General features: G+C 42.5%; 1 protein-coding gene and 1 long non-coding RNA gene across 2 annotated transcripts; one reads left to right on the top strand and one right to left on the bottom strand.

Moving 5' to 3' along the window:
• Positions 1 to 307: 307 nt before the first annotated feature.
• On the bottom strand, positions 308 to 18,741 carry LOC122774884. Its single transcript, XR_006361031.1, has 4 exons — positions 18,700 to 18,741; positions 17,835 to 18,074; positions 8,070 to 8,173; positions 308 to 538 (listed from the first exon to the last, which is right to left on the bottom strand). It is a non-coding gene; the product is annotated as an uncharacterized LOC122774884 (long non-coding RNA).
• Positions 2,975 to 17,459, top strand: zmp:0000000991 (mucin-3A). The gene is made up of 5 exons (XM_044034466.1): positions 2,975 to 3,181; positions 8,726 to 8,844; positions 8,951 to 9,098; positions 11,178 to 11,223; positions 11,710 to 17,459. Exons 1-5 carry the CDS (start codon positions 3,084 to 3,086, stop codon positions 16,738 to 16,740), a joined length of 5,442 nt encoding a protein of 1,813 aa, XP_043890401.1. The 5' UTR covers positions 2,975 to 3,083; the 3' UTR covers positions 16,741 to 17,459.
• Positions 18,742 to 20,695: the final 1,954 nt, after the last annotated feature.

Here is a 20,695-nt window from a genome sequence, read left to right on the forward strand (position 1 = left end):
AGGATTTAGACAGTGTGTTGACAAAATATGAAGCCACTATTATTATTATCGTCATGTAATTGAACCATATCCCGATTATATCTGACTGACAACATCACCTCTCTGCTCTTACATTATACACTCATTCCAATGTTAGAACAACACTGACCTCGTGTGGTTTCCTTCTGCACTGCAGTAGAAGACCCCCTCAGGTTCTTCTGTCAGTCAAAAACAGGAATGTGATGCTGCTGTGGACACACACTCACCAACATTGGACAATTAAAAAAAAAAAAAAAAAGTGTACATTTTTGCTGAGACACAAGCTGAATTTAAGAGTCAACAGCATGAATCCATGGAGCCAACAGGGGACAACAGGCGGCTGCTGGTGTTGTGATGGTACATGGGGAATGTTTTCTTGACACACTTTGCGCTGTCAGACACGATGAGAATGTGACAGCCCGTCTGAGTATTGTCACTATGTTCATGCCTTCAGGGCCACGGGAGGTTATGTTTACTCTGACGGGGCAAAGGTTGTCATTTCAGCAGCTTCCAACCTGATCTGAATGAAGTAGAAGGAGGATAGAATAAAGACATTTGGCAACCTGATCTAAAAAAAATGGAAAAAAGAAATGATATGCTTGAAATCATTAAAGTTTAAATCTGAATCAATAACACTGAGAGAATAAGGGGAGAAACTGCCTAGAGTTCATTTGTTGACATTTTAATCAGCTTATGTAGTATAACCAGTATAAATGGCCATTGTGAAGATAATAAACACACAGATTTATTTTAAATGTGTAGAAACACAAGTGTTTTGTGGCTGAGGTATTTGATGTGCACTGCACTGCTTCCGCGTGATCGCACAGTAAACATTCCCAGGCTGCTCGCATTACATAACAGACACAGTCCAAGCTTTCTTCTTCATTTCTGAAGAAATGGAAAGACTGGACTGCTTGGCGGGAAGAGGGCGCTGGCCTGACTTCAGAAACACAGCCAGAGCTGCCATGTGGTGATAGGGTGTGGACACCTAATGGACACAAAAGCTCTCCAACATGTTTGAGAGAAAGACAGAAGAGAGAAGACACTGATGTCACAAAATCCAGCAGGGTTTACTGGAGTTCATACACCACTGTAATGAATCATTTGTTAAAAAGGCAAAACTGTTTGTGTTAAAATAAACTTGCGGAACATTTTGTTCCCAAACCGCCTTTAGGTGGCTGACCATCAGATAAACAGTTGTACAGTGTGTTGAAGCGCTGGTGGCCATTGAAATGTTTTAGAAATTCGGATTATTCTTGTGTTTTTAATTATGATTACGACTTGCTGGGAAATGAGTTGATGGCTCAGTTTCATATGTAAATTGTTAAAATGCTCACCTTTTGGGATCATGGCTCTCTGTCCTCTCATCAGATCATCTCTGAAACGTGACATATTTTGTGTAGTTTTTACTGTGTGACTGTCTTTCAAACTCTTTATATCAGATCATAATAACCTGTTAATAACACTTTAAAAGTTTACCTTTAAAGGCCCATCTAGTTTGGCCATTTGGGCTTGCTGTAGAAACATGGCAACGCAGGATGTTATTATATTTTGCACTTATACAAACATGCTTATTGTATTCAATGTTGGACGATAAACCAACCTAAATGTAGCACACTAAGTGGGTGACTTTTTTTGTCTGACATTTGGGTATCTGTTTGAAAATAGAGTGGAAAGTTATAAATAACAGCAATCTGGTGCCTTGGGTGTGTCAGTATCAAGTAGCTTCAATGAGGTTTCCGCCAGCAGATTGCTTACTGGTTAAAGCATTATACTTTGGTATGATTTATATGGGTTTGACTCCCAGTTTTTTAATGTCATTGTCTATAACTTACTGCCTAGGCCTGTCTATGTTTAGCCCCAACCTCACTCTTTCTGTGGGCCCTAACCCTAACCACCATTAACATTTTTGCCTATAATTTGAGTTGAAAATACCGCTAAAAACATACCTTTTTGACAGGTTGTTCAAAATATGCAGCCAGAGCCGGCACAAGGCTGCTTAGTCAGCCACTTATTTCACTTATTCCTAATATGTGTGGAGGAAAAAAAAACATTTTAGCATCATAAAGACTTTTAGAGCTTAAGTTATTAGTTTTTTTGTAGATTTGTAGATGAAGATTTGCTCATTCTGTTCTGAATCTTAAAAAAACAAAGTCATTCATCTTGTTTACTTGTGTAATTCAAGCTCAGTATCACCACACTTAGTACTTTGCTGTGAATATGAACGCACATATTAATACTAAACTAAAGTGACACTATAATTAATGGAATTTATGGTGTTACATTTGTATCAAGACTACACCGAGGTGGTGAAATGAAATTCAGTTTAGGGCCCAATAAAAGCTTGGGCCGGCCTGAAAAAATAAGAAGGTGATATTATGTTGTTCTCAGAATCAGGGTTCTTAACTTATTGTCTTACTGTGAAAGTGAAAGCACGAGAAAACTAAACTGTCCTCCCGAGCGAACAATCATGGCACCAAACCATTTGGAAAACTCATTTCTGGTAAGGAAGGTAAGGAACACATCTGTGCACCAAGTTGTATATCATGTCATATATTCCTTCAAACTTTATTTTTGGAACAAGTGACACACTGCACCTTTAACTTGAGCACATTGGGACCTAGATTAGGTTTCTATAAAGGATTTTGCACAAGCAAATCTGCAAAAACATTAAATAATTTGGTCTTTAATTATAATATTATGTAGAAATTCTAGTTTTTCATTTATAAAATTATTATAAAATATAAATGAAACAAAAAGTGATTTTCTTTGGAAACCAGTCAAGCGCCATAACAAAGGAGAATTGAACCTTGAGCAGCTGGACTGTGTCCCAAGAAGGAGATGGCTGAGGGTGCAAAGCTGGAGGAAAGGGACGCGGCCGGTGGTGATTTCCCGGTCTCACCTGTGTGACTGCAGGTGATATTACTGTTAAACTTTAACCTCCACGCGGACAGTGGCGTGCACTTTCACTGCTCTGCTGCTTTTTTGGCCTCCGCGCCACATTTCATAGATGTTCCTCTCTGCCCGTGAGAATATTGACGGCTCACTGAACCGGTTCGTGTAGGATGTCAACAAGTGACGCAGGAGCAGCAGAGCTGCAGCAGCTCAGAACTGCTCCGCCTGCGCACAGGACACCACGAGCTGCACGGACCGCGACTGCACGGTAATCTAAACGTCTGTACATGTGTTTTCGTCACCGCACACTTTATTACCACGTTACTATACTGTGTCTTTATGCGTTATAATCACTTCTTAAATGTTGCTGGGCACTTTTTTTATGTCTCCGAGAGACTGTTTTAGCCGCGACGCGAGCCGTCCTCGTGAGTCGGGAGAGCACTACGCCGAATCCCATTTACTAATCTGTGTATTTAATGTTTGAGTGAGCATCATGACGCGCACGCATGTCTCACAGTTTAATGGAAACAACCCACAGAGCCATGGCTACGTTTGAGTTAATACGGCGTTAAGATATTGGATCAGTCAATATTTCATACTTAGTTCAGCCGCTGTGTTTACACCATAGGAAGCGGGACGAGTGGTATTTTATAATATAATGTGTGTTATGACGCATTTTGGTAGATTTGAGTGTGATGCCAAAGAAAGTTACGCCAGTGTAATCCTTAAAACTTATTATATAAGTGTTTTATTGCGTGGTACGTACCATGTTTGGCATAGGGCTCTGTATTGGCCCGCTCTCTCCGTATAGCAAAGCGTGTCGCGTGTGAATTATGGAGTATAAATATGCTCAGCTTGGGCCTGTGCTGCTGATTCACTCATCCCTAACACAGGAGGATGGAATTTAGAAACGTGGGATATTCCATAATGCTGTCTTGCTTACCAATAGTCAGTTCAAGTTTTGTAGAGGGTTGTTTTTCCACCCCAAAAAACATGTTCTGAGTAAATATGTTTTTATAACATTGTTTTTTACAATGTCATTTCCATTGTAATGGTTGTAACATGTTTTTGAAACATCCTCATCAACATGTTTTGGCAGTGTTGTTCATGTGTTTGTGACATCACTTCATCTGTTTCTGTTTTGGCAAAATGGATACAAACTAAAGGAAGGTGGATTCTGCAGAGGAGGCTGCCTGTTGTTTACTTTACGGTTATGTTAAGCTAACAAAGCATATGTTTACAGTTATTGCAATAATATTATGAATTGCTATTATATTTGGTCAGGAAACGTGTACCAGGAAGTTTTTATTTGGTACGCAGAACACTAAAGCAGCACTGTGTGTTTAGCACACAAGCTCACACATGCACATCCAGGCCTGCAGTTCAATTCCTCAATTCTTCGGTGCTGCTGCTGCTGCTGCTGCTGCTCCCTGTTTATTGTTGTATATCATCCACAGAGTGAAACATAAACAGCCATGCTGGATGTGTGACAGGCACTGAAGGTGTGGCATGACACACAGAACAAGTCTCACTCTGTTCTGCACATCTGATGTTTCCACTTTACAAAGTCATTAGTTGGGCGAATCCTAAGAAAAAGGACGTCCAGAGTGTAGATCATTAGCTGGGATGTTTCGTGTGTGTTTATTGTTTGCCGCATGTGTGTTCATCAGAGCACACACCCACACTTCTTCACTTCAGGCTGACTCCATGTTATGTAAGTGTTAGCTGGCGGATTTGGGCACACACCCACAAACAGGCAGGCTGACCTCCAGTGAAGAATACACCAACATACTTGTGTGAGGCACACTCACACAGAATGCAAAGATAACAATTAGTCATCCGCCCATGGAGCATTTAAAAACAAGAGCTTCTGCTCACGCAGTGTGAACACTTTGCAGCGGCAGTGTTTCATCAACGTGAGACTCCACATTCTAATTTTAAGATGTAGCTTTATTTAAATGCCACACACTGCAGTTCACTTTGTCAACATTCATCTCAACCTTTTTGCAGAAATTCAACGTAAAAGGAAAGTTCACAGTATGGCTATTTAAAGATACATTTTAAAGATAAAATATTTAAAACTACGAGGATACAAACATTGTGGTGACTGATTATTTATTTAAGTTCAGCTGCCAAAAAATTCACTGGTTCCTAATCCTGCTAGGTTTTGTGGGGGGTTTTTTGATCAGGAAATATCTATCATTAATACAATGATTGACTTCCGCACGTTCACCTACGGAAACCTTGTTACGATTTTTACTTCCTCGAGATTGTCAAGTTTGATAATTTTCTCGGCACTCCGAGAATGATTACAGCTATATTTTTGGAATTTTTATCGCCTCAAGAACTCTTTTTTAAATTATTCAGAGATCAAGAGGTAACGCGTGTATTTGTGTATATGTTAACTGTTTTATGTAACTCCATGTGCTGTGTTTGACAGGGAAAATAATCCAGGCCTGAATATGGGTCACTGCAGATTCACAGTGTTTTATAAGGATTAACTCTGCAGCCACAGACCACAACAGTTACTTGTATTTGGTTCGTCAAACACAAAATAAATTAATTGTTTGCTGAACACTTCTTTCTCTTTACAAAACAACAAATTATTGGAAATCTGTTTGGGCTGCGTAGTGTTTGAGCTGATAACATACATGTGATTTTGTTGGCTCACGCTGCCGTCTGGAAAGTTGAATATGGGTCAAAAGGTTCCACCGTGTGGAACGGCTCACTTTGGTACAGTACGGTTTGTTTTTTTGCGCTTAATACTAATACTAATACTAATAATACTTAATGCATTTTATTTATAAGCACCTTTCGAACACTCAAGGACACTAGGAAAACAAATAACAATAATAAACAGACATCAGGACGACACAGTAAATAGATAATGGAGTGAAATTACAGAGAGTAGCCTATTTTGAACAGGTGGGTTTTGAGTTAGGATTTGACCAGGATTTGAACAGGGGAAGAGAGAGATGGTTCCCTGAAAGCTCTGCTCCCCATCTCTGGACTACATGGTGCTGAGGCGGGCGGGCGAAGGGCACAGTGAGGTGAAAGGAGGAGGAGGTGGTGATGTGGAGGAGGTCGGAGAGATACGGAGGGGCAAGGATATGGATGGCCTTGAAGGCATGCAGGAGGATTTTGAATTGAATTCTGAAATTAACCAGAAGCCAGTAGAGTTGCTGTAGGATGGTGGTGATGCGGGCGGATTAGTGAGGGAGACCAGAGAGGACAGAGTTACATTTCTCAATTGTTTCCATTCTTCTCTTCCCTTTGGGTTACAGAGTAAACTGATACGGTATGGTCAGGGTGGAACCAGCAGCTGACTGGACAAGAGAAAAGTGCCATTCCCTTGCAATCAGTGCAAATATCCATCGAATCAGGGCAAATGCCCGCAGTTTACTCTCAGCTTGACGTCTTTTTGCGACAAACAACCACAAACAGAGCAGGAAAAGAGCTGCTGGATCGCCTCCTTTGTTGTCTGTTGTGTTGAATTTGATGTTATTGTTCGATGTCGTCGCACTGGCTGACGCAGCCCATCGGGCACAGCCCAAACCCTGTCTACCAAGTACAGATACTCAGGTCATAACGCCTGCCTACCATTCCAACTGTGCCAAAACGAATCACACTATAGTGGAAACACAGCAAAAGTGAATGGGCCACAAACAGTTGTACAGTCTGCTCTGCTGAAGGAGAAAATAAAGGAGCACTTTATTTGGCCATGTAACAGGCAGAAGCACTGGATGAGCCACATAATTAATCAGGACGGCAGATTTCAGACTATATAGTTTTGAGCTGTGGTGGACAGAGTGTGAGGGCAACATGTGATCCTGGATCTGAAGGTGCAGCACATGACATTTGAACAGAAGCCTCTCATGCTTCACCACCACACGCCTCATGTCACTTTGGCCAATCCTTGTCACTCGCAGGTTTATAAGTACTAATATGGCTAAGATGTAAGATTTGTTCTGTTGCCTCAGGCAGAGGCAGATCACTTCCACACAAAAGGTGTGTTGGCCTTGGCAGGGAGTTAGTAGCTGAAGGGCATGATGCTCTCCCTCCCTCCATCACCCTTCCTCACCCCTCATACTTCTCTCTCCCGCTCTCTCGTGTCACATCATGTCAGTCTTTTATGATAGCAGCACTGATCTTAAGCCGTAACAAAGCCAGGGAGTTGCAGCACCTGAAGGTAAGGTGGATATGGAGAGGTAGAGCTGGGCGTGATTTAGATAAATAAATAATTTAAATATTTCCCTGTGATCGTCCCACAGATCAGTCAAGGTCACATTAGGCCTCCCAATCCATGCGCACATAAACCAGTTAAGTGAAAGTGACTGTGGAATGTCCTGTGACATGTAATCTGCAACTTGATGTTGAACGAAGGTTGCACGAGGACTCGTATATGTCCATATTTATAGAGCCGACTCATCACAGCTCTGTGCCTTTACTGTGTTTTTGGCTCAGTGTGGGTTCAGCAGTGAAAGTACATCGTTGTTGAGTGGGTGTGTTGGCACTGGTGGTGAGAGCAAGTGTGGAGTGAGCAGTGTTAGATCATTATGTAACCACGTCTTATCAGTCCGGTACTGTCTAAGTGATAAGGAGCATGTCTGCCCCGATTTTCCTCTGACCTTAGTTTTCTATCCGCACCACTTTTATGACAACACCCAGTCATTTAGGGCGTTGCATGGCAGGTTAACATACTCTCAGGGTGAACCTTTCACCTAAATATGTAGCATTTATGTACGCGCATGAATAAATCACATAGATGCAAATAGTACACTACTGTCACTGTATGTTTTTTTAATAAGTGTCAATACTTTGTACATGAAAAGTTAACTTATAACCACAACCTTTTAAGCATAAAGCCATAATCGGCTATAAATCGGGATTAGAGTGCTGCTCGGGCCACATTTTTCTGTTCCGAACTTGGCCAAACCCGAGAGAATATTGTCCGAGTCTGGCACAAGGTCTACAGTAAGCTAAGTAAGTAAGCTGAGGCGTACTTTGATCGTCACGCAGGAGGTTGTTAGGCTTTATTTATGGTTGGCAAACACCAAAAGTTATCGTTACATCCAGGAAGAAGCACACACACGCACACACAGATACTTTATGAGCTATTACCAGCACATATGAATATGATAGCATTTCAGACTCACCATTAACAACCACCAGTTCTTGTATAACAGTAACGGATCCAACCATTGTGCTCCGAGTTTTTGCAGAGAAGAGGGATAGTATTCACAGTGGATGGTTCAGTAGCCTGTCGAAACAGAAACAGGTCATTCACTTATGAGTTTCTAATTATTATCACTATATTCAATAAAGCACTTAAACAACATTTAAATTCACCCTATTTTACTTAATGTGTCATTTGTGACCAAACCCGAGCCCGGCAATCGTTTCTGGATTTTTGTCCAAACCTGTCCTGTATCCATGCTCTCATCTAAAGACTGCACATTATATCCAAGTCAGGTTTTAGCATTATTTTATTATTCCTAAAATCTGTTGCAATATGTAGACACCCCCTTGTGGCACTCATAACGAATCACTATGACTGTACGATGGTGAGCTGCATATTGAAGTCACTCATGTGAAATATTAACAAGGCAAATTCTATTAACTAAATGTTAGAGGTTTTGACTGCAAAGCGAGATAACAATCTGATATCATCCCATCCCTAGTTTAGACTCTGATGAACTCCCTCTGTTGACTGTAAATCCAGCTTGTTGTTTACCGCAGCCCTCCAGCTGCTTCAAAGAGGCTTGAGGTACAAGCAAAGATTAATTCATTCATTCTTCTTGTTTTTGTTCAGGTCACAGCACGATGAAACAGTTGATGAGAGGGACCAGCCAGAAAATCCTAACAGTGATGCAACTCCATCTGGCCAGGTCCGCCATCGGTCAACCATCAGAAAGAAGGGACCACACAGAGGTGGAACACACACTCACGTTAAATATGTTCTTTTACATGGAAAATCTGTTTAGCCTTGTTTGTTTCACTGTGCAGCAGTTAATCAGCTGCTCTGAATCTATTGCAGTAATTATATTTGGAGCGGATGGAATAAGACGGCAGGAGGCTGCAAAGGCGTGCGGACCCAGATTCACCACTTCTCTTTTCTTTAAACTTTCCAAGAATCAAAAAGTTGGAGTTAAACTCCAGCCAGAGTCTGACTGCTGTCACAGCAGGTAAGAGCCAAAGCTGTCTTTTGTTCCCTTGGACTAATGAGGCAGGGTCTGCCTGTCTGTCTGTCTGTCTGTCTGTCTGCCTGCCTGTCTGTCTGTCCAGTCCTGCTTCTTCCTGCAGGACATTGTGTCACCGTCATGTCGCCTCTCCGCGTGTCGTGACAGGCTTGTCAGTTTTGTGCGTGTGGCGACACAAATGTATGCAGACTTGTGCTGATCTCCTGGACCAGCAGATGAGATTAAACGGATGGATTCACAGTGCAGCTTTCCCACTCAGTGTCCACATGAAATCATGTGTGTGTGACGTTCGCTCATTAGGGATCTGAGGAATACAGGCTCATTGACTTTGTAAGGCTCCTGCAGGACTGTGCCCTCTATTCTTTAAGCATGGTCTCCGCACTTTGTGTTTTTGACACAAAGCGAAGAAGCAGTGTGAAGATAACTTTTCAGGCCCGTCACCACGTTCTGATATGTGAGCAACACGAAGTGAGATGCAGGTCAAACTGAGAATTTTGTGATCATTTTTAAAGACAAACCTGACAAACACACAAACAGAGGTTTGCAAGTAACAGAAAATCAGCGATGGAGCCGTCACACACACATGCATCTAATGTGACCCCAGCCTTAGTCTACGAGACTGGAAGTGGTCCCTGTTGTTGTCTTGAACACAAGCCAATAACGATAGTGCACAGTCGTTTAAATCATAATTTCCCGCATGAAGTTAAACATCAACTGAACACGTTGACCCAGTCTGCAGGCTGCAGTCTGAGACGCACTATCTGAAAGGGTCAGCTCTCTGTACAAACAAGGAAGTGAACTGAACAAAGTGACCCTGCTCTCTCTCCCTCTCCCTTGTTCCAGTGACTAGAGTAGAAGGATATGAAGCACTTACTGTAATCCAGGGTGAACTATTTCACAGTTAATGTCTCACAAAGCATCCAACACCTCGTCAGCAGCACAAGATAACTTGAGGTTATATCAGATAAGAATTGCTGCCTTGGTTTTGCAGGGAAATTTTAAGATCTAACATGTGATAAAAACTGCTGTGTTGTGAGAGAGCATTGATTGTGTGCTCCAAATGTTCCCTTGAGCTTGCTTTCACGCCACCCTGTAATACAGTGCAAGTCGTCAATAATCAATAAATGGTATTGGTTGTATTGGCTCAACAGAGGCACACCTCTTCAGTTGTTTGTGAGCCACCTGTTTGTCTTTTCATGCAGTTGAACGCAACCGTTGTCACGATCTAATCCTGATTGTGTGATTGTGTCTGTGCACTCGCAGTGAGCGGGACACACACCTGTGATAACATGTGCTTTCATGTTCAACAGTCAAGTACATTGTTCAGGCGTTCACAGGTAGTTGCGAGGTGTGACCCCAGGTACACATGTGACATGTGAGAAAACTGTTAAGTAGGAAAGGAGGAATGCGGACCGCCCTGTTATTCGGCATTGCAGTGGCGAATGTGAGGTGTCTAATTCTTCACATTCGAACCTCACACAAAAACATTACAGCGGCCGAGCACAGGGAAAGTCACAGTTGATTTTCACACCTAAGTCATTTCCATAATCTAAGAAGGTTGTTATCTGAAAGCCTCTGATTCGGTTCAGGAAACAGGAAAAATAAAGACCCCAGTTAATTTTCCTGTTTCCCAAATCCTGTCTCAAACATTGCACTAGTTTACAAAATCAAATCTTACAATGGTTTTCTTTGTCACAGAGTAATGTCCCCATTGTCTGTGAGTGAGAGTGTATTTACAGTAAACACACATGAAAGTTCTGACTGACCAAGACAAAACCTACATGTCATCTAGATGATTTATTGCCTTGTCAAATTTAGTTCTTATTGCCCTCAGTTGTTGTTGTAATGCATCCAATAATAATTAATAGTTCCACAGAGAAAGTGCAACCCTTTGATTGTGTGACAAATGTCGTTGGTAATCAAAGCGCCATACCCATATTTAGTTTGGTAACCATAACAAGCCGAGCGAAGGGTACATCATTAGCATTCTACAGTTAGCTGGCAGTTGTAACGTGTAATCTTCATTAGTGTGCTCAATTTTTCCTTTCTTCCCTGTTTTGCTAGTTTGCCGGACCCACAGACGGTTGATACAGAGGACACCTGCCATCAGGTAACCATCAGGACATTTCACAATAGTGAAACTGAATCTTAGTTACTTTAAAAAAAGAGCTGTCCAGGTGCAGAAACTGAGAAGAAGTAGACGTAACACGTCACAGCATCCTAAGTCACATTGTGTACTTTAGAAAACACCTGAGATTGGATATTATTTTAAGTGTTAGAAGGGAGTGGATGTGTGTGCTTTGTGTGCACACTCTTTGAAGGCTCTCATGTCTTTGAAAATAACCCGTTTGTCAGGGCTTGGATTTCTTAAATAGCTGAACCATGGGAACATGAGCGGCAAAGCTTTGACTACTGCAAGCACATAATTTACAGCTGTGATAGCATACCTACAGTAAAGACCAGAGGAGAAGCTCGACTTGAATGGTAGATCTGAAAAAATGAAAATCAATGCTTCATTTTAAATATTTTTTTTATAATGAACTCAATATATTGTTATATATAGAAGATAGAACACTAAGTCTTCTTCTTTTAACAGGTTAACCAAGGAGCATCACCACCAGAAACCCCTGCAGGGACAGCCAGTGACTTGTTACTTAAGATAGTAACAAGGACAGAGGAGGTTATCACAACTGGGTGCAATGAACCGGAAACGACCAGGGACGTGAATACAAATCACCCTTTGTCAAATGGCGACTCCGGACCACATGACTATCATAGCTTGCACATACTTCCACATGTGACTCATCCAAAAAGCACTTGCTCTGGTTTAGAAGAGATTAAGAAAGACATAAAGGTGCATACACAGGTTGAGGACCAAAACAACCTTGGACTATCCAATGCTGCTGTGACCATGCTTTCCTCCACCATGGTTACTGTTCTTGCTCCACACTGGACTGGCCGAATACGAAGGACCAAAAGATTTGAGGGAATTGGAGATTCAGAAGCCCTAGGGAATTTCCAGGTTATGGCCAGCACTGCAACAAACCATGCGCCAAGCCAACATGGTGTGGAGAGGGCAGTCACAGAAAGATCACAAGCCCGACAAAGAGACCCATTCCTGGTTACCAGGAGTAATACAGTGGAGTGGTCAACTAAGAGTGACCTTGCAAGACTGGACTATGAATCAAAAAGGAAAATTAATCAGCCTGTGTCTCTGGATGTAAACTCTGAAAGAATGGACAACAGGAAGCTAGATAAAGGTGCTTTAAGCCCTGTAGCCCCAAATGTATCTTCCATGTCTCTTGATCCAAATGAACAAAGGAGAAATCCACAAACTGGCAATCAAGGAGTGCACTCAGCTTTAAGCTCTAAACCAACAACCAGCAGTCTGCTTCTGTCTTTAAGAAGAATGAACTCCAGTGGCATGAGCTCCACTGCTGCCTCTGGTTTATCTGATGAAAACCACACAGCAAGAGATCAGCAAGGAAACATGCACACACCACACCTCTCTCAAAGCATTCTCAATAATAATGAGAAAGACAGGACAAAGTCTGTCCTTTCTCCACAGTTAACTTCTTATAGAACAGCTGAAACCGGGCCTATCCCCCCTCCATCATCCTCCAACCGCAGAGAAGGGAACATGTCTGAATCACGCTTCTTTTCAAATTCACCAACGAACAAAGATACAGAAGTCACACCCTTCACCCAACAACCCCAAACATGTTCCAAACCTGTCTTTTTGAGTAGAGGAGAATCTGTGATGCAACAGAACTGCAGAGACTCAAACAAAAATACAAACATATACCCATCAGTCTCTTCACCCAGACATTCCCCATATGATACCTCTGCTCTCCTAAAAAATCAAACACTTCCCAGAAGGACCACACTGACATCCACTTCATGGTGGAAACAAGTTACACAGGAAGGCAGTTCCCCTGTAACCCACAATGTTACACCGAGCATCAATGACCAGCTGAACACACCCTTATTTTCACCATGTAATGATAGAAGTAACTTGGCTATGCCAGTTCCATCTGACAACAACAGATTAAGAAGTCAAATCTCCCTTAACAGAGACAACAATAACACAGCAGACACAGTTTTCATAGGTAACACGAACATTATTAAGGAGACTCAGGGAGGAACTCACATCAAAGAAAGAAATGCCAGGGATTTGCCTGAGCAGAAATTAGACAAACAGCTATTTGGATCCAGTTTAAACAATAGAGAACCACAAAAGTCTCGTAATGTCGAAGATGTTTTGTCTACACCTAAAATTAGCAGAGATACACCACACAAAACACTGACTCACCCTACAAATCTCAGCAAGGGTTCTCTAAGTAATGCAAATGTATCTGATTCACCTCCTACTTTCCAAAATCTCAAAAGCTCAGTTAAACCCACTGAAACCAACAGCAAATACATGAGTGATCATTGCTCATCCAAAACCTGCATCACCCCCATATCTCTTCACAACAACTATTCTGGGATTACCAAGCCATCTCTTCCTACCACCTCTCTCAATAGTCAGAGTGCTCATTTTAAAACTAGCACCACACCTCTTGGTTTTGAAAGAAGCTATGCCTCCATTCCCAAAAATTGTCCCCCCAAAACTCTGACCAGCCTCATCACTACAGGCAGTGCTTTCTCTAAAACAAAGTACACTCCTGTACCTATCCCTGCATTTATCGCCTCTACGCCTGGAAGCTACCCCCCATCCACAACTGTCCCAAGCCCATCCCTCCTGTCTCCTCCTGTCACTCCTGCCGTCACATCTTCTCCCACCACTATCACTCACCCTTCTCCCCTAACGCCCCCTGCCACTCCAATCCTCAAAAGTCCCAGCTGCTTAAAAAATTCCAGCTCTAAGGAAGGGACGATGTTCTCAAGCAGCCCAGAAACAGACCCAAAGAAACTGGGGGTAGAAGGAAAGAAAGTGAGACGGGTAACATGGGAAGACTCTGTGGATTCTCAGCCCATCACAGTGAAAAAGCCAGATCCACCCGATGTCCCAACAGGTCCTCTATCTTCCTCCAGGTCCCCAAGTGGTAGAACCCCATCAATTTTCAACTTTCTGAGATCAAGCAGTCCAACTTCAAATACAACTCCCCCACCCCACAAAATCTCCAGCATAGAAGTGGCAAAGGGAAGCAAGTATCGATCTCTGTCATCTGACTCATCTGATTTCAGAGAGCAAGACCGGTCAAAACAAGAATGTAGTGGCAGAATGAACATTGATCATGTAAGACAGGACTTAGGTAAAAACAGACAGGAGAGGCCACTATCTGTGGAGTATGGCACAGTCAAGTGTCACCCCTCCACTTCTTTCTCTCTCCCTGCTGATTTGTCAAGTGGTTATAAGCTTCGTTATAGCTCCCCACCTTACTCCACTCTCATGTCAAGCAGGTCAGCACAGGGAGAATCTCTGACAAAATTACCTAGATCTCCTCTTTATCCACAGGCCTCTCAGTCAACTTATACTCCAGAACTTTCCTCACATGCTGATCCCAGTTTAGCCAAGACCATAGCCACATCCAAACCCCCTATGTCACAAATTAGCTCACCCCAGACCGTATCTTTGCCTCTCCAAAAAAAAACTGCCACACAGGAAAGTTCAAAATGTGAGGTTTCAGAAACTGATGCACTCAAATTTCACACCAATAATGGCAATCAAGATAATCACCAGATTGGTCAGGTATTACTTAACAGAGTTGATATTAGTTCAGCGTGTCCACAGAACCCCTCTTCAACATGTGTAACTGAAACACTGGTTTACAGCATTAAATCCCAAGTAAATACAGCTAGAACTGTGCCACAGAACTCTACACCTAACCCCATGCAACACACTGCAAACGCAGAGGTTTCTTTGGAGAACAGGTTAAGTCAACAACCACATACATCACAGAGCAAGGAAGTGTCAGGTAAATCCCAGAGTCATTCAGACCACAGTTCCAGTGGTAGCAGCTCAACAGGTAGTCAATCCCAGGGTGAAGAAAGCAGGAACAAAACAATGAAGGAGAGTATGCTCAGTAAAAGCAGGTTCTTTTCAGTGGAGAGCAACAATGAACAAAGTCCAAAGAGAAGCCGGTTTGCTCTAAAGAAAAGTGTGAGCACACCAAGTTTCAGTCTATCAAGATCAGACTCTGAGAGGTCCAACAAGACAAACAATAAAATGGACCAGGTTCTTAATAAACTGAGACAAACATTTAGCACCAGAAGGTCTGAAGATGATCCGTCCTTTCCATGGAAATGGAAGCGGGCTTTGCAGACGCCTTCTGTTAGTGGATTGAGTGACATCAGCAGTGTCAGTGATGCCACTGTTGACCATACCAAAACACTAGAGGAGGGGGGATCAATGCTGAAGGACAGTGTGAAGGGAACTGAGGATACAAACAGATGGACACAAAACAGATACACCATCATACCGCCCCCAGCTGTGACAGGAGATGGTTTCTCCGCTTGGTCCGAAAAATCACCTCCAGAAACTGGCCAAGATGAGAAAAGTGCTTGTGAAGGACAAGCTTTACAAAGTGCAACCCAAGTTCATCTCACAGCCCACAGCCCAACAATACACCAGCTGGATTTTTTCAAAGACAACAAGACTGATTATAAACCAACAAGCCAGTCACCCACATGCAGAGATCCCAGTCCCAATTTGAACCCCAACCAATCTGATGGTTATGCTACTCAGTTCAGGAAGTCCACATCCAGTCCCAGGAGCCCCTTCTCCCCTTTCTCTTCTCTTACCCCTGTGTCCCTTACCCCTGTCTCCCCATTTTCCTCACCTGATGCAACAGACGACAGTGTGTTCTACAGCCCAAAGCTGCAGCGCCGCAGGGAGTCCCCCTCATGCGACGCAGGAGAAGGAATCAGCTTGGGGAGTTCAAGAAGCCGGGCATCCACAGGTCCTCCAAGTCCAGATATTGGACAAGACAGGGAGCACTTAGCATCCTCCTATGCAGACTTAAAGTATGGCATTGTGCCTGGGAGGTCATTTTCTGTGAGCTCAGTACTGTCCAGTCGACCCTCAGGACCTGGACGTATCTCCACAGGTTCCAGATTCATGAGTGTGGGTGATCTCTCTAGACCATCCTCGACTTGTAGCGGAAATGGCAAAGACCTGGATCGGTGGTCTTTCCCTGCAGGATTGCCGCCAAGTGAATATGGTGTGTCATACTACTCCGGTGACCCTGGTAAAATGAGATCAAGGTCACTACCTCGATCGTTTACCAGTTGCTTGACAAACTGGAGTTCAGGGGTCAATAATTCTCCACCCAGAGTTGCCACAGCGTCAAAGCCAGCCCACCTTTGGGGTGCTAACGTGAACATCTGTGACTTTGAATGGGATGTGGAGGGTCCCCCAACACCTCCTCCAACACCTCCCTTATCACCAGTGTCCAGACGCATATCCACCCCCCCCAGCATTTCTTCTCCTACCTTTCCCAGCCCGCCAGGAGCACCACAGTCAGTTGAAAGCCAGTCCTCCAGAGGGCGCCTGCCCTCCAGAGGTTACGTGTCCAGCCTCAGCACCTTTGAGGAGTCTTCCGACAGCAGCTCGGACACGACAACCGATGATGAATATTACTTAGAAACAGGTGACGGTGAAGAAAAGGAGACAGAATTGTGAAAGCAGGAAAACTGCTCTCAAGTTTTGTGACCCGGGACTTAATGATGTTGAAGGAAATGAATGCAGGGGAAGAAAGATGGGCAGCGATCTGTCATGTGCAATGAACTTCACTGCTTGTTTACTCTCACATTGTCAGAGAGGAGGTCAACATGGCCAGCTGATTGCCCACATGATTTGCTTCTCCATATTGGTGGTGGCTGTTGTGTTAAGTGACCAAGCATGTTATTATCAGTACAGTTGTTTTGATGTTTAAAAGCATGTACAGTGGACTGTATAGTGTCTGCATAATTAATAACCTTTGTTGAACCATTACAATTAAGACAGCTGCATGGCACTTGTGAGGGAAATACAATAAGTAGCTGTTTTAGCCAATCTAATATGTAAGGTGAGGGTCCTGACCTAAGTCTTTGCCACTGCATTTCATCCTGCTAATTAACATAAAGTGCTGAGGTATTGTGGATAACTGAGATATTTACTATGAGATATTTAATCGTTTGTCTTCTGTGTTTGAAGATTTAAGATTTATTATAGTAATTGTCAGCGATTTATTTTCACTTGTTTTTATAAAGGTAGCGTGGTTTTAAAAAGCTTCGTACTCTAGTATGTAACATAATATTGTGTGCCCGACGCAATGCTTGTACTTATTTGCACAATGACAATCTAAAATCTTAATATATGTATTTTATAAATATTTTTTTTAATAAATACATTTAACATTCCCAACGGTATTTTTGGGTTTTATTGGTGGAGTGTTTCCACCTGTGCTCTTGTGATGTGGCAAATGATTTAATTGCAAAATCTTTGGTCGTGTTTTCCATGGCAGTACTTGACAGTATGTGACATTAATTAGTCCAAAGGTATGCTAAGTCATGGCATTGTAAAAAGTACAGCACCTCGGGTCACATTCCAGTAGGCAGGGAGTTTTTTAATGACCAACATTAAACACAACGTTATCTACTTTACATATGGTGGGGCTGTTTCAGCTGTCACACAGTGGGTGTTCCCTGACGTCCTTTGCTATAACACACACACTGCTATGGTGATAGTTGGGAAGAACACTTAATGGCCTGGCTGTAAAATCATTATTGTATTACCTGCATGTCTGCTGACTGTGTGTTAGGTGTGCTTGACCTTCTCTCCGGTGTATAATTTTCCTGGGGAGACACAGTTCACACTGACACAGTATAATCTGCAGCCATATTATTAACCATGATGTCACTGGGGAAGGGCATGGCAGCTTTTGTCACCATGAGTCTTAAGAGACTCATTTAAACATAACGTTTTTTTCTGCTGATGTCATACTGAGGCGAGTACAGCATTTGTTCCAGGCGGATCTGAAATCACAGAGTAAAAAACAAGTTTCAGGTACTAAAGTGAAATCTATGTGTGGGCAAAGGAAACTTTTACAGTAACAGGTGCCACAACAGACATATAACAGTGCCCTGTATGGTGAATACCAGCTTTTAATTATGATAACTTCTGGATTTAAAGTCCACAGCCCAAATATAAACACTGCAGGCTTAAGATATGGATGTCTGTCAGTCTGCAGTTCCTCTTATTCCCGGTAGCCCCCAGTACTGGGGGCAAAAATACACACTGCGATGCACATTAATCAAAGGCACATTTACCTTTGATCAATATTGACATGCTGCATACCCACAGAAAGCTCAGAAACCCGGCTATGCTATTAGCTCATAAAAACCATTCCTATGTTCACCAAACATGGACTAAACGCCAAGTAATCTAACCAACACCATAACAGCGTAAACATTTAAAAGCGGCAACGGAGAACCAGCGCTATCATGTTGAAAAAAAACATGTCTGCTCATAGTAGAGACTCCACAGATTCCAACAGTACCATTTATATCACTCTACGACCAAAACTCATGGATCCAGCCGCAAAATAAGAGCAAAACAACAACTAACTTTCAAGAAATACAACCAGAAATGTTGTCTTACCTTTGTTGTTGAGCAAAACAAGCTGTTTTCACTGGAACAAAGCCACTTCAAACTGAGAACTACACTTCCCAGCATGCTTTGGGGCGTCTTCCTGGTCTGATTGGGCATTTCAAACGGCCATTAGCTTGTTTTGATTGGAGAAGGGCGAATGTCTGTCAATCTACGTCATACGCATTTGCGTCCTTCTGACGAACTAACGGAAGGAGCTACGTGCATTTGGAGACCGCAGCCTGTTCCTATTGGCTTTGATGACTAAAACGAGCTGTCAATCACCCAGATTGGCCAATGCTAGCCGGAGCTATAGCCCTGAACAGGCTGAGGCTCAACGTTGTCTCTGACGCTCCAGAGAAAAATGATTTTTTTTATTTTTTTAAATTCAAAACAAGTTTTTATTAGACTAATAGTGATATGTGAATAAAATTAAGTTAAGTTGAAGTTTTTCTTCATATATTTTCATAGATAGTGCCAAACTAGATTCACTAAAACCTCTGTAATTTAACTCTGCTTCACTTCAGCATCATCAGACTTTGCACAGCCAATGTCCACTTTAAGCTGCTTTAAGCTCTTTAAGCAGCTTTAAGCTCCTAATATTCATTTTTAAAGGTGATATTTATTTTAAAATCTAATATTTCTTTGGGCGATGGAAAAAATCCTTCATTTATTGTGGGTCCCATCTGCATTTACTCTGGCACAGTTTTATCTACAGTGAAACTTACACTTCTGGTGGAAAGTGTTATCTTTATTTTGAGACCAAGATAATTCACATAGAGCTTGTAATTGCAGAGATATACTCTATTTAGTTTGGGCATTTCATTTTCGAACAGGGACCTCAAAAAGAGGGGCCGGGAAGAAGAGGTTGCAGTCCACGGTCCACCAACAGGAAACAGTGAGCAGCACTGAGCAACATGGAGAAACATGAAGGACTTATGTGGGTTAGAGATGAGCCCATACACTATAGAGTATTAGTATCGGTCTGATACCAGTCAAAAACACTGGATCAGATATCCATCTATGCATTATGAACCGCTTATCCAAGATCAGGTCATCGGGGTAGCAGGTCTAGCAGGGGGCCCCAGACTTTTCAATTCAATTCAATTTTATTTGTATAGCGCCAAATCATAACATACATTATCTCAAGGCACTGTACATAGACAACATCAAAGAGAGCAGAGAACCCCAACAGTTCACACAATGAGCAAGCACTAGGCATCAGTGGAGAGAAAAAACTCCCTCTTAACAGGAAGAAGTCTCTGACAGAACCAGGCTCAGAGATGTGCGGTCATCTGCCTCGACCGGTTGGGGTGAAAGGAAAAATGGGGGACAGTGGAGAGGTGGGGGACAGAAAATGGGGGGAGAGAAAGGACAAGAGGGAGATGAGGGAGAGACATAATCTCTCCACTTTGGCCTGCCCTGAGGTCTCCTCCCAATTTGACATGCCAGGAACACCTCCCTAGGGAGTTGCCCCAATGGAATCTTTACCAGGTGCCCGAGCCACCAGCGGCTCACTCCCGAATGATCCGTTTCGGTGGCACATTCCCGCGATCTTGTTCTTTCGGTTATGACCCATCGCTCATGACCATAGGTAAGGGTGGGAACCAAGATGGACCAGTAGATCAAAAACCTTACAGCTTAGTCATTTAAAAGATGAAAAGTGACTGTATCATATCAGTACTGGTAGATGCTTGAGGTTCATGATATTGGTATTGGACAAGAAAAAGTGGTCTTGAACTCTTCCCCATTTGGACTCTGATTTAAAACACAATCATGATATTAACACTGAGGAGGTAAATCATTAAGTTGGTGATTTTCACAGTAAAATACACTTAAATTTTGTACAAATACAAATTTACATAGGACATGATGTAAAATTAATAAGATATTAAAATAAACAGACCAGGAAAAGGAGAACATTGATGACTTGTACTGCCACACTTTACTTTGGCCATTCATGAGAAATACAGCAAACCTGTAATCATTAAATGTACTAATATTTACA

The sequence above is a fragment of the Solea senegalensis genome, linkage group LG1 (genome assembly GCF_019176455.1).
Source record: "Solea senegalensis isolate Sse05_10M linkage group LG1, IFAPA_SoseM_1, whole genome shotgun sequence".
Lineage (NCBI taxonomy): Eukaryota > Metazoa > Chordata > Actinopteri > Pleuronectiformes > Soleidae > Solea > Solea senegalensis.